This window comes from Papaver somniferum, chromosome 2 (genome assembly GCF_003573695.1).
Source record: "Papaver somniferum cultivar HN1 chromosome 2, ASM357369v1, whole genome shotgun sequence".
NCBI lineage: Eukaryota > Viridiplantae > Streptophyta > Magnoliopsida > Ranunculales > Papaveraceae > Papaver > Papaver somniferum.
In genome coordinates this window covers 168490271-168509742 of record NC_039359.1, presented here as the reverse complement: position 1 = coordinate 168509742, position 19472 = coordinate 168490271, and the positions used below count along the sequence as shown (strand labels likewise).

Here is a 19472-nt window from a genome sequence, read left to right as displayed (position 1 = left end):
CTTTTTGCTATAGCAGCAATTTTGGCATCTGATTCATAGCCTCCTTCTACCCTATTAACGTTTCCTCTACTTAAAAGAATTGTTTTCTGGGGTGCCCTACTATTTTCCCATTGCTGGGTTTTTTCGGCGATTTCATTAAAAAATTCCATCGCCGCATCAACAGTTTGGTTTTCAAATCCACCAGTGCATAGAGACTCAACCATGGGTCGTTGTGGAATAATAAACCCTCATAAAGGATCTGAACTAGCCTAACCTTTTCTAAACCATGATGAGGACACTGGGATAATAAATCATTGAACCTTTCCAAATACCTATATAAAGATTCTCCCTCTTGTTGTGAAAATGTGCATATTTGCGTCCTAATAGACGATGTTTTGTGCCTAGGGAAAACTTATTGAAAAAGGCAGATGTAAGTTGTTCATATGTCTCAATTGACTCGGAGTCCAAACTATACAGCCACGACTTGGCCTTATCTTTCAGGGAAAATGGGAATAACCTAAGTTTCAAAGCATCATCATCTAAGCCTCTAATTCTTAGAGTACTACAAATTTCCTCAAAATCCCTAACATGGTAATAAGGGTTTTCATTTTCTTTCCCTAAAAAGATTGGGAGCATCTGTAAGGTCCCAGGTTTCAGTTCATAGGGTGCCTCCGTTTCAGCTAACTTAATACACGAAGGACGGGTAGTCCTAGTTGGATTCAACAAAGCTTTCAAAGTTGCCATTTCTGGCGCTATCGGAGCAACATGGATTCTCTCCTCAGTCAAAGAACGTTCAAAAACAGACTCTTCAAAAGCCGGACTTTCTAGATTAAGGTAATCGAGACGCTTCGAACTACTAGGTTTCTCTTTAACAAATCTACCTAGTGCGTCTCTTTTACGTTCAGGCATACAATAGAATTTTCTAAATTGGAAGGGTAAGCAAACACAGATCAAGGCCGACTCAACCAAATCAAACCTATTGATTTCTAGCAAACAAAAAGCATGATGGCTCCACTTAGATTGTTTCTAGACCAGCTTCTAATCCTTCGAACGGGAATTCGTTACAATTTAAGCAAACCCCTCTGGAATCAATCCGAGTTAACGTAAGTTGAATAGAGGCGAGGGAAGCTCGGTGGAGCTTTGATACCCAAGGCCTCACCGGTATTACAAGGCGGCGCAGTCACGCATTCAACTTACAGAAACCGTCAAGAACTTCGAAGTATGCTTAAAAGAGTAACCAATATTTTTCGAATGACTTTCCTGTTAAGCTCGTTACCCTATCGGTCTCGTTCTAGTCAAAATTTTAGGCTTAGGTTCGCGTAGGTTACGTGTTCCTAAAGCGGGCAAGAAGAGAACGGTGATGAAATCCGAACCCTTATCTTGTATGGCCAGGCCTTGCCCTTTACTAGAAAAATAAATGTCCGTATTCAGTCCTCAACATATATGCATACGAAGGAGTCCAGTAACTCGCTGACAGGGGATTCGCGAGTGTTTAGAATCTTACCTCCCGTTCCAGACGGGGGATGAATCGGTTGTAGTCGACTCGGGCCACTGACTCCGATGTCTAGTGTACGAACCCAAGGTGCAGAGACAATATCGTAATTGTCCTCCTTCTCTGCAAACATTTATATTTAAAGTACCCTTCCGTAGGGTTAATAATGTCCCAAAGTCCAAAAGTCCAAAAAAATAAGAAAAATTAAAAAATAATAAACCCTAATACATTTTTTTTTTAAATAAAATAAACAAACCCTAAACTAAAATTGTCTAAAAAAATTGTCTTCTTTTCTGTTCTTTTTGCTTTAATCTTTAGCTCCAAGTCTTTATGAAATCACCAAACTCCTTGGCTCAATTTTCTTTATGATCCAGAACCTGTAGACACAAGATAAATACCCAAAAACATAAAAAGGACAAAAAATAAAAATAAAAATAAAAAAAAATAAATAAATCTAAAACCCTAAAAACAAGTCCGCGTCGGCGGCGCCAAAAATTGATGTGATTTGTAGATAGTGGTAAAAGTGGTTCGATTCTCAGACTTGTGAAGGATATTAATTAGACTTAAATTCTAATATTAAAATAGAAAACTCACTAAAAATTATAGCAAACTCAATCAAAGATGATATCAATACTAAAAGAAACACTGAGGCTAAGATTCCACTATTTTCCAAGTTCAAAGTGATTAAACCAATACTTATATTTATGCAATTTTCTTGTTTAATTTGATTCTAAAATATTGCAACAAGTAGATTTTCAAAAGTAATAATTGTAAATACCAAGTATGAAGCATCAAAAGTCTTAAAACTAAGCATACTTCATCAAAATAGATCACAATCACTCAAATAAAAATCATATTCAATAATAGTTCAAGGAAGTAATCATATAATTATTGCAAATAAAAAGATAAAATAGAATATACCACTTTTTGTTGGAAAAATAGCTTCCTCTATCGCCTCGGCAATGGGGTTTAGCTCCTCATATTAATCATGATCTCAAAATATGTGTTTGTTGCTCAAAAGATGATTAAAAGAGTGAAAAGTAATAAGACAGACTGTTTGCAACAGCGTATTGGTGTTGCAAAACAGCTGTTACAATGGAACTGTTACAGAAAAACTGTTGCTTTGTCGCTGATTTTAAGACCCTAAAATAAGACTGCCCTGAACAGCTTAATGTTCTTCAGCTGTTAAACAACGACACTGTTCTGCGACTGTCTACCGAGCGTCAATGTTCTTCGCGTTCTTCTTCTTCAGCAGCAGCAGAAACAGAAACAGAGTTTGGTAAAGCTCTGATTTCTTCTTCTCTGGCTCTCCTTAGGTTCCCAAACTCTCGACACCTCTTCTATATGACCCAAGACATCTGTTTATATCAAAAATACCGATTAAATCTCTACCAAATCTTCCAAAATCTCTTTCCTTCTCTTCACGGCCAAGTTGCGGCAATTTCTTGTTTTAGGATTTCTACGCGTTTCTGAGCTTTCCTTTTTATTCTAAACTCTTCCTTAGATAGATACAAATCTTTGGGAAGGTTTACCGCGTTTTAATCTCTCTAAAATTCCCTAAAACAGGTCACACACGTGACTTTCCATATTTTTCTGTTGTGAGAAAAATCCGTCGATTGAGCCCAATCTAATCGATTTAAACACCCATATCAGATTCCTAGACCCATAAGGAGTCTATCCTATGAAAATCATAGGTTTAATCGACCTCAAACTCCTCCAAATCACGATTGCCAAAACTGTTCTTTAACTGCACTTTTCCCCCGCCAAAATCCTGGTTTTTGAATGTTGAAGATGGTTGCCCCTTATCCGGCGTAGGGGTGCGATCAGCAACTGCATGGAAATGGGATGCCCCTTAGTAATTAGGTTACCCCTTATCCAAAGTGAGAGTCCGAATAGTAAATGTCCTCCGGGTGCTTTCCGACAACTTTTCGGGCCAATTTTTTCCAAAAATGTTTATTAGCCAAAAATACCTACAAATAAATAAAACACCATAATAAGTACAAAAATGAGCTCTAAAAATATATAGAATCGAGACAAATCGGACACAAAAATGTGTCTATCAATGGTGGGAGAATGTTTAGATACTATCTGTCCTAATAAGGAGTTAAAAGTTGCTGATTATATGGTTGATGGTATTCTTGAATTTCCAGATTGTAATCATTGGCCTCATTGTGATGGTATATGATATTAGAGATGAAGAGATGGTGATATATAAGGGTGGTAAAAATGGAGATTTATCTATGAAAGAGACTTTTCGAGCTCTCAATCGAGATGTTATTGAGGTGGGTTGGACAAAATTGGTGTGGTTCAAGAATAATATCCCTAGACATTCATTTATTTGCTGGTTAGCTTGTCATAGGAGGCTTAAAACCAAAGCAAAATTGCAGAGATGGGGTCTTGTGAACAATGCCTTTTGTGCTTTGTGTGGTGGAGGAACTTAAGATGAGGAACACTTGTTTTTAACTTGTTCTTTCTCTAGTACATTTTGGAAAGGTCTGCTAATCAAGCAGGGATTTTTTAGAGATTTGGCCAGAACCTGGAATGAAGAGCTTCTTTGGTGTCAGAACAATTTCAACAGTGAAAGAGCTGTCAATACTATTAAGAAATTGTGTTTGAACAACTTTATTTATCATATATGGATGGGACGCAATAATATGATTTTTTCCACTAAGAAGACCAGTCCTGATGGTGTTAGTCACTTAATTACTCTAGATATCAGGCTTAAGTGTGCAATTGCTAAGGTTTCAGGTGTAGATAAACCTTATATTAGAAGATTTATGGAAGGTTGGGGCATTGATTGCTTATACAAGGAGGTGAAGGTGATATTTTGTTCTTGGTTGTTTCCAGGTGAAGATAAAGTAATGGTGAACACTGATGGCTCTCGAAAAGATGAATCGGGAGGTAGTGGCACTATCATCAAAAATCACCAGGGCGTTACTATTGCTGCAGCTTGTGGTGGATCTATCCTTGCCACTGTTTTGGTCTATGAATTGCAAGGAGTGGAGGTAAAGCTTAAATTAGCTAAAACTAATAAGTGCAGGAAATTGCATATTTGCTATGATTCTATGAATGTCTATCGACTGCTTTCTGGACATGGCTCTCCTATATGAACTGTGGTACCGACTGTTTTGATAGCGAGATGAACAATATTCTCGAGGAGGATAGGAGTGAAAAGTTTATTATAGACACTGGGTTTTCTTTTTCTTTTTTTGGTTTTGCCCGTAAGGTTCTGCAGATTGTATCAAAACTCAAAACCCAAAATAAAAATAAAAATCCGTGACGGGTACGCTTATCCCGGTAGAGACCAAAGAATATCACATGTTGTCCCGTAGAATCCAACGAAGCTTGTGGACAGTTGTTAATCATCATCTATACGTGATCACCGTTGATACACCACCTCGAAACTCACAGAAAAAAGGTCACAAACCTTTGATCTGGTATACAAAGATCCACAGAAAGATCCAGCTTTTAGGGTTGACTATTTATGATTGGAGAAACAGAATTGACTCTTGACTTGTTGGCGGGATCTAATCTCACACAAATTGTGGTGACTGGTGGGTTGTTGCAAGCAGGTTGGGATTTATATAGTAAAATAGACGACCCCACTTCAATTACAGACAGACTTGCAAAATATCAAGAAGTCATTATTCTCATGAATGAATAATTATGAATAATAGACTATAGAGATTATCTTGGTTAGCTGATCTTCCTCTTCTTCTCATTCTCTGTTATTTTGTTTTATAAGGGTTTTTGCTATCATTTTCTGTTATTTCAAGAAAATGGAGACCGGGCATCTTGGATTTCTTCGTTATCTGTTCTACTCCTTGTTATTCATCCCTGTTTTTGTGTTCCTATTTCTTCTTGGGATCATTAAAGGTATGTTAAGTCTATGGGGTTTTCATTTTTCTCTCTATGGAATTTGTTGTTTATGAGAAACTAATTTTGTGTAATTTGTATGCTTGTAGTTGCTGTATTTTGCCCATTTGTATTTCTAGTGATTGCATTTGGAGATACATGTATTATTTTTGGGCTACTGCCGATGCACTTATTTTGGACTTCATACTGTATTGCCAAGTAAGTCCGTCAGAAAATTTAGTACTATGTATTATTAAAATTCAGCTTTTGTAAGTTCAAATTAGAATGAGAAGATTGATTAGTTCAAGTAATGATTTGTTGTTGATTTTCTGGATTGGATTAGGTCAAAGAAATTCGGCCCGTATATGAAATGCTTGTTGATTCTATTAATGCCGATTCCAATAGCGTTGTGGGCAGTTGTGGGTGTAGTAGGAAGTGTGATTATGGGTGTTTTTTATGCCTTCATTTGGCCTGTTATGGAGACATTTAGAGCTACTAATCAAGAAGGCTATGTTAATAAGTTGGTCGCCTGCTTCACGGTAAAATTCTTGTCTTGTTCTTTGGTCCTGTGATTTCTCATTGAACCTTGATAGAGGTCAGAGGTGATTGTATTCATTCTAAAAGGGAATTGACATGTTTTTTTTCTTTTTTTTTTTTAAATCATTCACTTTAGGATGGCACTTGTAGTATTCTTTGGGGTGCATGCACCATCGTACGCGACTTTGCAGATTTCTCCTATTATTCTTACTTCTCAGTGATGGATGAGTTGCTCGAGGTGAAAGACTGTGAGAAGCCGATAGAACTCAAGTACTTTCTCTTTAACATAACTTTTATCTCTTTGCAATTCAGTTTTATTTAAGCTATTCACAAGGATAAACTTTGCCGGACCTTTTCAAATTTTGACCAATCAATATTACCGAGCCTTGTTATTATTTAAAGCTGCTGAATTCTTGGCACACTATGTTTGTGAGTAAGCCAAATGTTAGTGAAGAACCTCATATGAATAACAAACTGATGAGATTGCATTTGCACCCTTCCACTTGGCAAGATAAATTGTTTTAAAGGACAGTATTTTCTATTGGTTTATTTAACTGAAGCTTCGGTGATTGCAAGATATTCCCTGGGCAGGTTCAAGTATGGAACTTATGTTCCCTTTCCTTTCTAGGGTTTTGCAGATACCAGGATGCATATTGGCAACAATTTTCGGATTAATAGTGGATGTTCCTATGATTAGTTTGATAGTGATATACAAAGCCCCCGTCATGTTGTTTAAAGGATGGCATCGGTTAGTTGAAGATCTTATTGGAAGAGCGGGACCTTTTTTGGAGGATGTTTGTGTTCCCTTTGCTGGTTTATTAATTTTGATGTGGCCGTTCATTGTTATACTATCTGTTTTAGTCGGAATCATTTCAAGCTTCGGTTTTGGAGGTTATGCTGCTGTTGTTGCGTATCAGGTACAATTCTATCAACTTCATTCAGAACTTACTACTTGCTTCGTCTTTCTTTCCCAAGCGATGCTGCAACACGTGATCGGATTATGTTTGGATGCCTATTTTCATGGGTTTATAATCATAAGCTTTTTTTTTGGTGTACTATTTATTTTGGGTAGAAAATTCAAAAAGAAGGATTAGTGTATATCATTGCTTGTTGTCCTTGTTGATGAGTCCACCAATGATTTCTCTTCCTACGCGAAGGATCTTGTTCCCAAGGTATGTGACTTTGTAAAAGTGTATCCAGTGTTCCCGTTCTTTTGTTTGTTTTACTTATATGTCATGTGCATAGATGGAATAATGATTAATCAATGAGAAAGCTTCCCCAGTTCCAGATTTATTAAGATTTGTTCGTATGGGCAGCCAGATTTAGGTATAGGGAGTCAACTGAAGCAAGTTTACCTCTGCTTCCTGTAAAGGAATTGCACGAAAGGATTGAGTCTGTTCATGGTGCAAAACCTCCATTAAGAACAGCCTCGATGAAATTGGAGGAACTGAAAGCTGCCGTGGTAAGATTAGTGGATCTATCATTAAGCTGATCCTTTGAACTTTTTGTCATGTAGATTATATGTATGATTCTCTTGGAAATATATGCAACTCATTTGCTCTCCTTTGATTTGACATCAGATTTGGGATAATTTCTTCGAGACTTGTGAGTTTTCTGGGTTAGAGCTCCTTACAGATGGAGCTATTGGGATAATGGATCTCAAGGAATGGAAAAACTCTACCAACAAAAAGACGCTTACGATTGGGATTCCTGCATATGCATTTCTTCGTTGCTTTCTTCACTCCATCGAGAGTGGTTCTGATGGATTTCTCATGCGTATGTAAAATGACTTCTTTTCCCTGCAAATACTTCACTCCAGAATTTTCTTTTCTTTTTCTTAGCTATTACACTCTGTTTTTATTATGTTATCTCAGGTGATAATGTCCAAGTTACAGATGTTAATAGACCCGAAGGAAGAGTATTTGATTGGTTATTTGAGCCAATGAGTATAATGAAAGAACAAATTAAGAGTTTGCATTTACAAAAAACAGAAGAACTATATTTGGCGAAGTTAGCTCTATATTGTGGTGATACTCAAAGACAGAGAGTGGAAGCATGGGAAAATGGTGGAATTCCTCCCTATAATGAAATTAGAAGAGCTCAGTTGGAGGGCATAACAAGAAGGTATAAGCAGCAATCAATTTTCATCGTCTTTCTGTTGGGAAAGAGATCTTCTGTCTCATTCGGATAATTTTTACTTACTTTTTTTTTAACCATCTTGAATGAGGTTTTCTCTTCTTAAACACTGTTTTCCTGTTTTTGGTGATTTCATCAGGTTACATGGGTTTTGCCTGACACTCTCAAGGCTGCCAACATTCCGGCGCAGATTCTGTGAGGTGGTAAACACATTGGACCAAGAAGCAAAGCGACAGTTCAGTGGGTATGGAAGTGAAAGCTTTATAGAATCAACTGTATAGTTTCTTTTTCAAATCAAATTTGTCTGTTTGATTTATTTATATCTGGAGGTATTTCTTCATATGTAGACCTAACGAATAAAAGTGAATGTTTTCAATTATTGTCCATAAACTACTGATGAAACTCAACCGCTTATAAAGAACTGAAGAAGCATTTTGGTTAATCATGCATTAACCAAATCTTGCAAGTGATACCCAGTTTGTAGGTGTTGGCAATTGATAAAATTTGTGATATAGAAAGGCAGATGCTGTGATTATGAGCTGGAGTAGTAGTTGCCACATAAGCTTTTTTTTACCAAGGTTCATTTTTTTTGTTTTGTTTTGAAGCATTACCAAGGTTCATGACTGCGTTTTGCATCCGCTTTTATTTAAATGGGAAGGCTATTCCTCCTTGGCCAATTGAGTTTTAATTTCTCTTAATCTGTCCATTATTTTTAAATTTACCCCAACTTTAGGGTTTCCATAAAAAAACTGTCAAATTATAAGGATGTAACTCACATGATCACAAAAAAATGTGCACATTTAAATGTCAAATGCATTAAACGGGAAGGTTTATGATCTGGTTTCTAGCTAAGTTCCACATGCACATCTAAAAGTTCGTATCTGTAAGGGTCATGAGAACAAGCCTCTCATGATGTTGGTGTTACACAAGCTAAGTCGCATCTGTATAGGGTCCGATTGGCACACCAATATTAGCAATGCAAGACGTTGCCAATTTTATGTAGTTGTAATGTCATGTATTAGAACTTCGTACAGTTCAATGTTTACAAGGGGTTAGTCAATTAGGATTTTTAGAGATACCCAGAGAATTTCTTTTTGTAATAGATTTGGGGAGATTTTTTTTGTAAGTTTATTGGTTTTTGGGGACTTTCTGTATGATTTTTTAGAAATCTCGGTGAGTCATGGAGACAAAAAAATATATAAGAATTTTACCTTCCATACAACAAATAAGAAGAAATCTTTCTTTTTTTTCAAATTTTATAAAATTAATGTATCACAAATAATTCATATATTTAATATAAAAAAAAGAAAATAATTAAAAGATAATGTCATAATTAATAAAGAGCAAATCATTGAATCATACAAAGATTTGGTTGGTAACCGAGCGACAAGCTGGGCACCAACACCTTTTTGAATAGCAACTCCCAACCTATGAAAAATAAAACTGCCTAAGCCACTACCAGCATCATTACTAACTAAACAGTTCTTTAAACGCTTAAAAAAACAAATTATTTCCTCACCAAGCTCCCCCAAGGTGGTGAAAGCTAAAACGCCCAAACCATACCCGTTTGAAGTACATTCATTCAAGTATTTAGAACGTTTAAGCGTAATAGCCTTCGAAATGGCTTGACCTGGGACGAAAGAACGAACCCCCCTCACCTCTAAAGGGCGAGACACCTGTGACATCCATGCAAACATCTTGACCATTTTCCCAGTTAAGTATGAGGATGTCTGCTGGACGTAAGTCCTTGTTACTCTCCGACAAAAGGCCCAAAGAAACCTCTTTACATGCAGGCACCCCCGCTTTGTAGAAAATATCCTCAATCACATCCCGAACCAGGTCATGGCGAAACTTGAGGCCCACGTCTTTAGCACAATGGAATGCATGATCACCAAAAATATCCATAGGTTTATTGCAACAAGAGCACACACCATCTTCATAATTAATGAAAAATTATAAATTTACATGCGCCTAATAGAAATTGTGACTATTTTGTCAACCGAAAAATTAAACCAAATTGAACAGGAAAGTAATGCATGGGTTGAGATCTTGCATAATGTTGAGTTTTTGGAAGATAATATTTATTATTATTTAAATATACATGGATTTTATTATAGCTTATTTGGTTTATTATTATTTCCTTATTTTTTATTTTTGTAAATATCCAAAAGTCTCTCCAAATATCACCTATTTTGAAGAGACTTTGTTTAGCCTTTTATGGTATATTTTCATTTAAAAGTCTCTGAAAATCTCCCATAACTTTAAATCATTGATTTGAAATTCCAAATCCAATAACAGAGAATTCTAAAGACTTTCAGAAAGTCACTATGCAATAACAGAAACTTTCGAAGATTTACAAAGACTCCCAATCGACTAACATGAGATTTGGAATGTCTTTAAAATTCCCTAAAAAACTCAATTGACTAACACCCTGTAAAATGAGGGGGTAGGTTGAAGAGAAACAAGTCTAAACCCTAAACAAAATGTATTGTATAGAACAACTTAGATTCGAGAGATCAATCTGTGCAAGGCTAGCCTGAACCAACAAATGGCGGTTCAAATCTTGTTTCAGTCACAAACGAAGGAGAAGGGTTGATCTTAGGGAGGTAAGCAGAAGAAGAAATGACCGCCAGACCAATGCCCTAGTAAATATCCCCCATTTGTGACATTATTGATGATTCATGTAATTTTAGTAGAGAGCACTAACTCAATATGAAGTCAAAGATGAATTGTATAGTTAGGAAGACTGATGACTTATCATGCATGTCTAGAAGAGTTTGTCAGGTGTTGATGAGTCTGGTAAGATTGGTGAGGATCGTATGGAGCAGACAGACTAATATATATATATATACATATATTCATTTAATTAGGCCTTTTGTCGAGCATTTGAGGCTCTATGATAGAATGTGAGAGTTCACAGGCATCAATCAGTGTTGACATGCATTTATTAACAAGTGATGTCACACATAGGTGTTGAGTAGGTCAAAAACTTCCCTTCTTGTTGACTGTTGACAATGTGAACGACATGTATGAAAAGTCATAAATGACAAGAAAATTTTATAGAAATATGATTGCTAATATGCATTCCATGCAATAATTGGATAACACATATGTGTGGCATCCTTTCATGACTAGGTCATGTGTCATGTAACTAGAGAATCTAAATTTAGCTAAAGTTTGTTATGGGCCTGTTACTCTTTGTAGCCCACTTGGGGTATCTGATCCAATTAGTTTACTTCCTTTATTAGGGCGCCTGAGAAGTTATTAGCACCCAATGGGTGATTTAGTATTATTGCGGCTATTTATTGGCCAGAGTTTTGTAAGAACAGATATGTTGAAAATAATCATGAGATTATCAGGCTCTTCTTTGAGTTAGGAGAGTAGGTTACTGAAAGTAGTTGTTTCTGTGAATCTGTTCATGACATCATGTGAGATGAAATATCGGAGTAGGATGCATGCATCAATGTCATGAATTCAATACCTAAAACGAAGTCATTGATGCCTTTAATGATTATGGTGACGCTTGAAAAGCGTGGTTTGCTTTAAATATGAATGTTGCAACCGTTTTTGCATCGTTTATTAGGTGTTACAGTCGTTAAAGCGTTGTATGCTTTATTTTTGCGCATTGTAACAATGTTTGCAAATCTTATGTAAGTGGCCGCTGCTCTAAAATGAAACTAAAATGCATATTGCAACGAATAAACCGTTGCATGGTTTGCTTTTATTAAAGGCATGACAGGGTTGACGTACTGGAGACGAGGTATGCGTTCAATATTTCATGCCTTTATTTTTGTATCGTAACTAGCCTCGTAAGATGATTTCCTTGTCTTGCATCTGAATAAGCGACCAGGGGGTGCGTATATATTTTGGTCGCCCGTAAGAGAGTATGGCTTTGTTGAAAAAACAAGCATTATTTTAAACTTTCGTCATATTTTACATGGGTTGATCTGAAGATCACTATCTCCATAATTATTTTTCATTGTGAATATTAAATTTTTTGTCCCGCATGTTTTATATGAGTTAGGTGGTTGCAACGTGTAAGAACGTATTTTCCAAGATTTGTAATACTTCAGCACACGTTGTAACCTTTTAACACAGTTTAGCACAAGTTGCAGCTTTTTACACAATTTGGCATATTTTGCAACTTATTAACACTTTGGTATGTGTCTACAACTAATCTGCATGTCATGTCTTACTGGGTAACATGTGGACATGTCATGTCTTATGTTTGGAACGTTTTAGTGCTAGTTTTGCACAATGTGGGTAAAAATTGATTCCGGTTAAATTGGTAAAATGGGATAGGTTGAAGAAAAATAAGTCTGAACCGTAAACAAAATGTATTATACAGAAAAACTTAGATTCGAGAGATCAATATGTTCAAGACTGACCTAAACCAAAAAATGGCGGTTCCAGTCTTGTTTCGGTCACAAACAAAGGAGAAGAGTTGGTTTTAGGGAGGGAAGCAGAGGAAGAAATGACCACCAGACCAATAAAGTGAATATCTCCCATTTTTGATATTATTGATGTCTCGTGTAATTTTAGTAGAAAGCACTAACTTAATATGAAGTCAAAGATGACTTTTATAGTTAGGACGACTGATGACTTATCATGCCTGTCTTGAAGAGGTTGACAAGTGTTGATGAGTCTGATATAACTGGTGAGGATTGTATATAACAGACAGACTAAAATGAATAAATATATATATATATATATATATATATATATATATATTTATCTAATTAGGCTTTTCATTGAGTATCTAAGACTCTCTGATAGAATGTGAGAGATCACAGGCATCAATCAGTTGACATGCATATATTAACGAGTGACGTCACACATGAGTGTTTAGTAGGTCAAACACTGATTTTCTTCATACATGTGAACTGCATGTGTGAAAAATCACAAATGACAAGTCAATTTTATAGAAATATGACTGATAATATGAATCACATGCAATAATCGACTAACACCAATATGTGGCATCCTTTGATGACTAGGTCATGTGAGATGAAATGTTGGAATAGGCTGCATGCATCAATGTCATGAATTCGATACTAATAGGAAGTCGTTGATGATTATGGCGACACTTGAAAAGCGTGGTTTGCTTTAAATATGAATGTTGCAACCGTTTTTGCAATTTTTATTAACTATTACAGTCGCTAAGCGTTGAATGTTTTATTCTTGCGCATTGTAACAATATTTGCAATACTTATATATGTGGCAACTGCTATAAATGAAACTGAAACACATATTGCAACGAATAAATCGTTGCATGGTTTATTTTATTCTTTGTAACAATAATTATTCGAGCTAGAAGATATATGGTTTGTCTGATCTATTTTAGTAGGGAAGGAATAACTGGAATCTACTAGAAAGTAGCTTGCGAGTTCTACAGGAGTGAATCCCATATAGGATTACTGGAGAAAAGTTGGGTATCTTAATTTCTTCTTTATTTTCGGAATACTTTATTCACATTTTTATTACATACAATATCCAAATAATTTTTTTTTAAAGACTAATCTTCGTTCGAATCTATATTTTTGTCACCGTCATAAAAAATGGGCTATGGGTCATCGTATTTTATTTTATTTGAGAGTCCGGAATAGGAAGAGATGTTTAGGGTCAACCAAACCTCTCTCTTCCTTGTTTCTTTGGGCCAGTCGCTTCCCCTTACTTCAAGACCGAACTAGTAGGAATTTTTGTTTGTCCGGAACCAGGTTTCTGAACTCAATAAGTACGGATTGGACCAAAATAAGCATGAATGAAAGTATATGAAAAGGTCATCATAAGATAGAAGGCAAAAATCCAGGCTTAGAAAGAGGAAGATTCGGCCATAGATAATCATAATTAATAATTAAATGAATCCGGTTTACAAGAAAATAAATACAAATAAAAAAGAGCTTCGAGTCAATAAATATTGAGTACATTGACTCATAAACAAAAAAAATTGAATTAGGAGCCCCGTTGCAGAGTTCAGGTCTAGCCATTAATTGTTGTAGAGCCTTATCCTGATGAATTCAACGTTTCTCACATGCAAATTTCTTAGATAATCGCATGTGCCTTTCACATGCTTGCATCAGTTCGTCCGACTAACTTTGGCCGGTCATTGTAAGTTCATCCTTCCATCTTTAAGCGATCTGATTGGTCAGGACAATAGAGGGGTAACATCCCAAGTCTGAGAAACGTGATTGGTCCTCCATGGAAGGTAAAATTCCGGTCATATTGGCCGACCAAGTTGGCTGGACGGGGTCAATCGGTGTCTGACCTTAGATATCAAAGTTTAATCCTAATGTGGTTTTAATTACTTTTGAATAGACGACGATACCCAAATATACCACAATCTTTTATTTATCAATCTATAAGTCCAGTGATCGTCTATGGACAGTGTCGATACAAAACAACTTAAGTCCTATACCTTGTGTGATTGTCTATGGACGGGGTCGAGATAATACAACAACAAGATATTTATTTGACAATATTTATGGTAAAAACCGATTCACTATTATGATCAAAGTCAAGTAATTCAGATTAACGTACTAGTGCAATTTACTTTAATTATAATAAAACAATTATAATGTGGAATAATAAAGTAAATGGCATAGAAAGATTTTGTTAACGAGGAAACCGCGAATGCAGAAAAACCTCAGGACTTATTCCAGTTTTGAATACTCTCAGAATTAAGCTGCTATACAAAATCTAATACCAACTTCGTATATTTGAAACCAAACAAACTACCCCTAGCTACTTAGTTTCGTCAGTATCCCCGCGCCTTCGAATTCGAGAGTCGCGCACGTGAATCACAACTCCTTTGGTTCGTATTCCAAATAGTAAAGGATCAAAATCTGTTTGGTAACAACTCTATTCAATCTTAGTGATAATATAATCAGTTTGACAAAGGCTCTTCCTTTTAATCTAATAAACTCCTTTGTCGGGTTAGATCAATCCAAATCAGTAACTTAGATTCATATTTATTTACTATCAGATTCGTACACTGAAAAATGCCACCAAATGATAGTTGCCGATATGTACGAATTTATGATTAGATAAATCTAATTTATGTCGGATCCCAGCCAATCAATATGTGTGTACAAGAATCATAAAGATAAAAAAACTAATAATAAAATCTTCTTCGTCTTCTTCGTCTTCAATCGCCTTCTTTAAACCTGCACAACACAAACTTGAATCCTCTTGTGATCAATCGCACACAGAACGGAGTCTGTTAACAATGGATTATCACAAGATGTCTTTAGCTCTTTATATGATTCTAAAGATCCCGTCGATACTTTGATCTAGTTTGAGTGACCCTTATGTCAGAAGAGAAGGCTCTCAAGAATAATCAAACTAGGTGCAATCAAAGTTACAACAACCGTTAGCCAATCAAATCAATAATCGAAAAATAAAATAACAATGCAATTATCTAGTTTCCCACCAACGGTACTCGTAGAGCTTCTTGATCCCAAAGAAGTATTAAACGAGCGGTCATAAGAGATTTCGCCTAATTAGGGTACTTTCCTCTCCTAATAGACGGCTGCACCAGAAACTCTATGATTGAAGTTTGCCTGGCTCTTAGGATGGTTTGCAAGAAATGAAAACTCAACTATTTATAGACCAAGGTTGTTTGAACAACAAGAAAATTCCAAAACCAAAAGTATTTTCAAGATATGCAATAAGTGCAATTCGGTTTTCCTATTCCCAATTAATTTTGAACCCTATTTCCGAAATATCTCATACAAAATTTTATTATTAGTCTAGCACATTAACTAATAACCCTTTTCTAGAGTATATGCTTTTATTGATGGAAATGAAAGCATATAAAATCAAATATCATAATTAAGTTCTCCTTAATTATTTCGGTTTGGGATCACCTTGAGTATCAAGGAATATATTTGAACAATTAATGATATGAGTTGTGCACATATTCAAATAATGCCTACATCTAGAAGCTTATCATCTTGGCAAACCCTAAACCCTAATTCACACACATCATGAAGAGATATGTGAACCATGGATACTTGGTTTTTCTCATGGAACCAATTATACCATCACTCCAAAATATGTTGTGACCGGTTATAACATGAATCCAAAGATAGATAGTAATCAGTTACACCTTACTCCACAAAGTAGATTGTGACTGGTTACACCTTGCTTCCCGGAGTAGCTTTTGACCGCTTACACCTTGCTTCCCAAAGGTAGCTTGTGACCGATTACAACTAACTTCCCAATTCATCTTCTGACCGGTTATATCTTGGATTCCAAAGTAACTTGTGACCATTTACAACTTGCATTCCAATATAGCTTGTGATTGGTTACACTTTGATTTCCAAAGTAGCTTGTGACCGATTACAACTAGCGACGTATCATAGGTTATGACCAGTTATACCTCATCTCTAAACCAAAGTTAAGATTGGTTCTACCTAGTCATCTTGTATTGATCAATCAAAATATTCAATGAAGAACCGGATCAATACATCATGATTTCCCTTTCGATTATGAAACAAGTTCATACATCTACTTCCTTAAACTAATGTAATAATACATAGTTTCCTAGGATGAAATCACACCTGTATAATGCACATAATCAAGTAACTAAATACAATAGATTATGTCGATGTTGTATATACAAAGTGTAACACCCCGTGTTTTTAGCATGGAGAATGCTAAAAGATGCGACATGGCATGAAATGATGATTCCTCTCAAGTTTCTATCGCGTTAAGAGGAATATTTTCCCAGAGCCAATGTTGCATCATCATGATGCATTAGGCCAGTTGGGTAGATGGCCTTGAGCGTTGCAGTGTAATCATTGCGTATCATGCGGAAGATTGGTCTAGAGCCAATTTCGCACAATCATTGTGCATCAGGACGGAGCAGGCTGGCTGAGTGAATATTGCACAATCATTGTGCAATATGCCAGTGCGGGCTGGATTAGAGAATGCCGCGTAATCATTGCACGCCATCATTGTGCGCAATCATTGTAAATGAATAGTGAAGCAAGCACCTCAAAAGTGGAATTTGGTGAATGTTCATCCTCTCCCTTTTCCAAAGTTGTAAAAATTGCAAGTTAACATATATAGGGAGGGGTAGTCGGTTGAAGGTTCATATGCGGACTATGCACCAAGTAAGCTTCATAACTTAGCCGAAAGAATATAAATGATGCGTAAGCCTCACTCATAGATGTGTAGCCTTGCGAAGAGGGAATTTGATGCTTAGGCATCACTATGTCATGCCGCGGGCCCAGTAATGCGTAACCTTTGTGCATGTTGACAAAACATCCAATATGGACTAGGCCATTACCATTTTTGCTAGGCCAAAGCCTTGCAAATGAGTTTTCTTAAGTTTCTGTCCTTCTTGATGAACTACGGTCAATGCTTCATCCCTTTAGAGTAGGGAAGGGTACGTAGGCATCCGCAATGAGCTGGTCCAGCACGTTGGCCCCTCGTATCATCTAATATCGGTAGCTCGATGCAAGAGATGATTGTAGCCAAGCTTGATGAGGATTAGTTGCATGCCATCAAGTGGATGTTCATACTTCCTATCAAGATACAAATAGTTAGTAAGCGGAGTAAGGAAATGACAATAGGATAGGAGTGGCCTATGCCTAAGTCCAAGGCTTATGCCTTATACCCGGACAAGACTCGACAGTTTGACGGTTACTCGTCTAGATAGGAAATTCAGTGATGAACTCCCTACGCTGAGGCAAAGCCAGTGATGCATGCAAATATGTATTGGCCTTGGCCTTATGGCCTTATACTCTTTTGTGGACAAGGGTAAGTTTGGAACGTTGTGGAAGCTAAGTTAGATGCATCATGCTTACGGAGCATGCCTGCATGGGCAAATGGACGTGCATTTTCCTAGCTTTAAGGCCCGGACTGTAGCATCATCATAGCGCATCTGGGAAGTTATGGCATGCGCATCCAGGTGCGCCAGGCGTAAATTTCCGGTCCGTCACAGTTGGTATCAGAGCAAGTTCCGAGATAACTCTAGGGACTGTGCGGACTGGACTCTTCAACGAGTAATTTTTCTTCAAAAAGGAAATTGTAAAGACCCGCAAGCACGTCAACGATATTAGACCGGTCAAGTGACAATTTAGCCAATAATGACGTAACTGATTAATTATGAACAATAAATTTAATAGAAATTAATCAAGTAATAATTTGAACAAACAATTAGTACCATTAGATATATCTCGAAAATTTATGCGAAATGGACTACTCAAACGCTTAAATCGGATACCGGACGAAGAAGAAACCAAACTCGGAAGATGGAACAAAAATTAGTCCACCGGAGTTGACCATGAGCATTGACCGGCAGTACATTGTTGACCATGAAGTCAAAGTAAGTTTGACCGGACCTTCCTTTAGTAAAAGGGTGTCCCTTAGTATTTTTGAGTGGTTGGTAATATTAGAAACTTATTAATTAATTTAGACCTAATTATTAATAGCTAATCATGTTTAGGCTAAGATTAGTCATCTAATTACGGTTAGTTAAAGGAATAGATATTTTTTGTGTGAAACTTATCTCATTTGAAAAATAAGTAGGAACTGTTGATGAAGTAGGGATATTAGTCATAGAGAGAGTTTGTTTTGTTTGTTTTTAAAGGAAGAATTAGTTTAAGAATGAAGGAGAAGGAGAGAAAAAGAAAAGAGTTTAAGAAATTGTTATGGAGAAACTTGAGTTCTAGATATTGATGGGGGTTAAAAAGTTCATATATGAATAGGGTGAGGATGAGTAATTATTAAATAGATCAGTAGAAAATAGGTTATGATTTTTGGGAGACGAGCTTGGAAGGATTTATATATGTTAATGATGTTCTTGATCATAAGGATGATGAATTAATTTTTAAGAGGATGGAGATGATGGAAGTTAGTAAACCAATTAAGGTAACCATTTTAAATAATTTTTATATGTTTATAATGATTTGGGTATGTGTTAGAAACAAGATTATATTAAAAAGATCAAGTTCTTAAGTTTATGAATAGTATGATAATCATGATTTTCATACAATTTGGGTATCTGCTCCCTTTTCTTCTTTTTGTTTCAATCAACATCAAATCGAAATCACTGATTTCATCAACCCTAGGTATTTGTTTAGGTTGACGAAATTAGTGTCGACGGATTTCGTTATGGTGGCTTGGTTGTGGACGTTAATAGCTTCTGCAGTGGATTCTTAGATGATGGTGGATCTGGAAATAACGGCGACGGCGGCGGAGTTAGGGTTCAGGTTGCTGGAAGACTTTTCTATAGCTATTTTAGGGCTAGGGTTTCTATGTGATAAGCTCTTTTAGGGCTAGTAGGGTTTCTATGTAATTTTGGGCAATTCATTTGTCCTGAAGAGGGTTTTCTATGTTGGGCTCTCAGAATTGTGTAATGTGAGTTAACATTGTTTGGGCCTTGTACTTATTACATTAGTCCATGTCTTTCCTTTGTTGGGATTCTTTCTTAGAAGCATGTGTTTGGGGTTTGTACTTTATACTA

The 19472-nt window shown here is 36.3% G+C and overlaps 1 protein-coding gene and 1 pseudogene across 1 annotated transcript; both read left to right on the top strand.

Annotated features, from left to right (window-relative positions):
• Nucleotides 1-260: 260 nt before the first annotated feature.
• LOC113354705 lies at nucleotides 261-360 on the top strand (annotated as a pseudogene).
• A 4713-nt stretch (nucleotides 361-5073) lies between these two features.
• On the top strand, nucleotides 5074-8375 carry LOC113352404 (uncharacterized membrane protein At3g27390-like). Its single transcript, XM_026596224.1, has 9 exons — nucleotides 5074-5347; nucleotides 5437-5545; nucleotides 5670-5865; nucleotides 6000-6133; nucleotides 6492-6865; nucleotides 7180-7325; nucleotides 7444-7639; nucleotides 7738-7987; nucleotides 8139-8375. The coding sequence occupies exons 1-9, from the start codon at nucleotides 5251-5253 to the stop codon at nucleotides 8278-8280; spliced, it is 1644 nt and encodes a 547-aa protein (XP_026452009.1). The 5' UTR covers nucleotides 5074-5250; the 3' UTR covers nucleotides 8281-8375.
• The last annotated feature ends 11097 nt before the right edge of the window (nucleotides 8376-19472 follow it).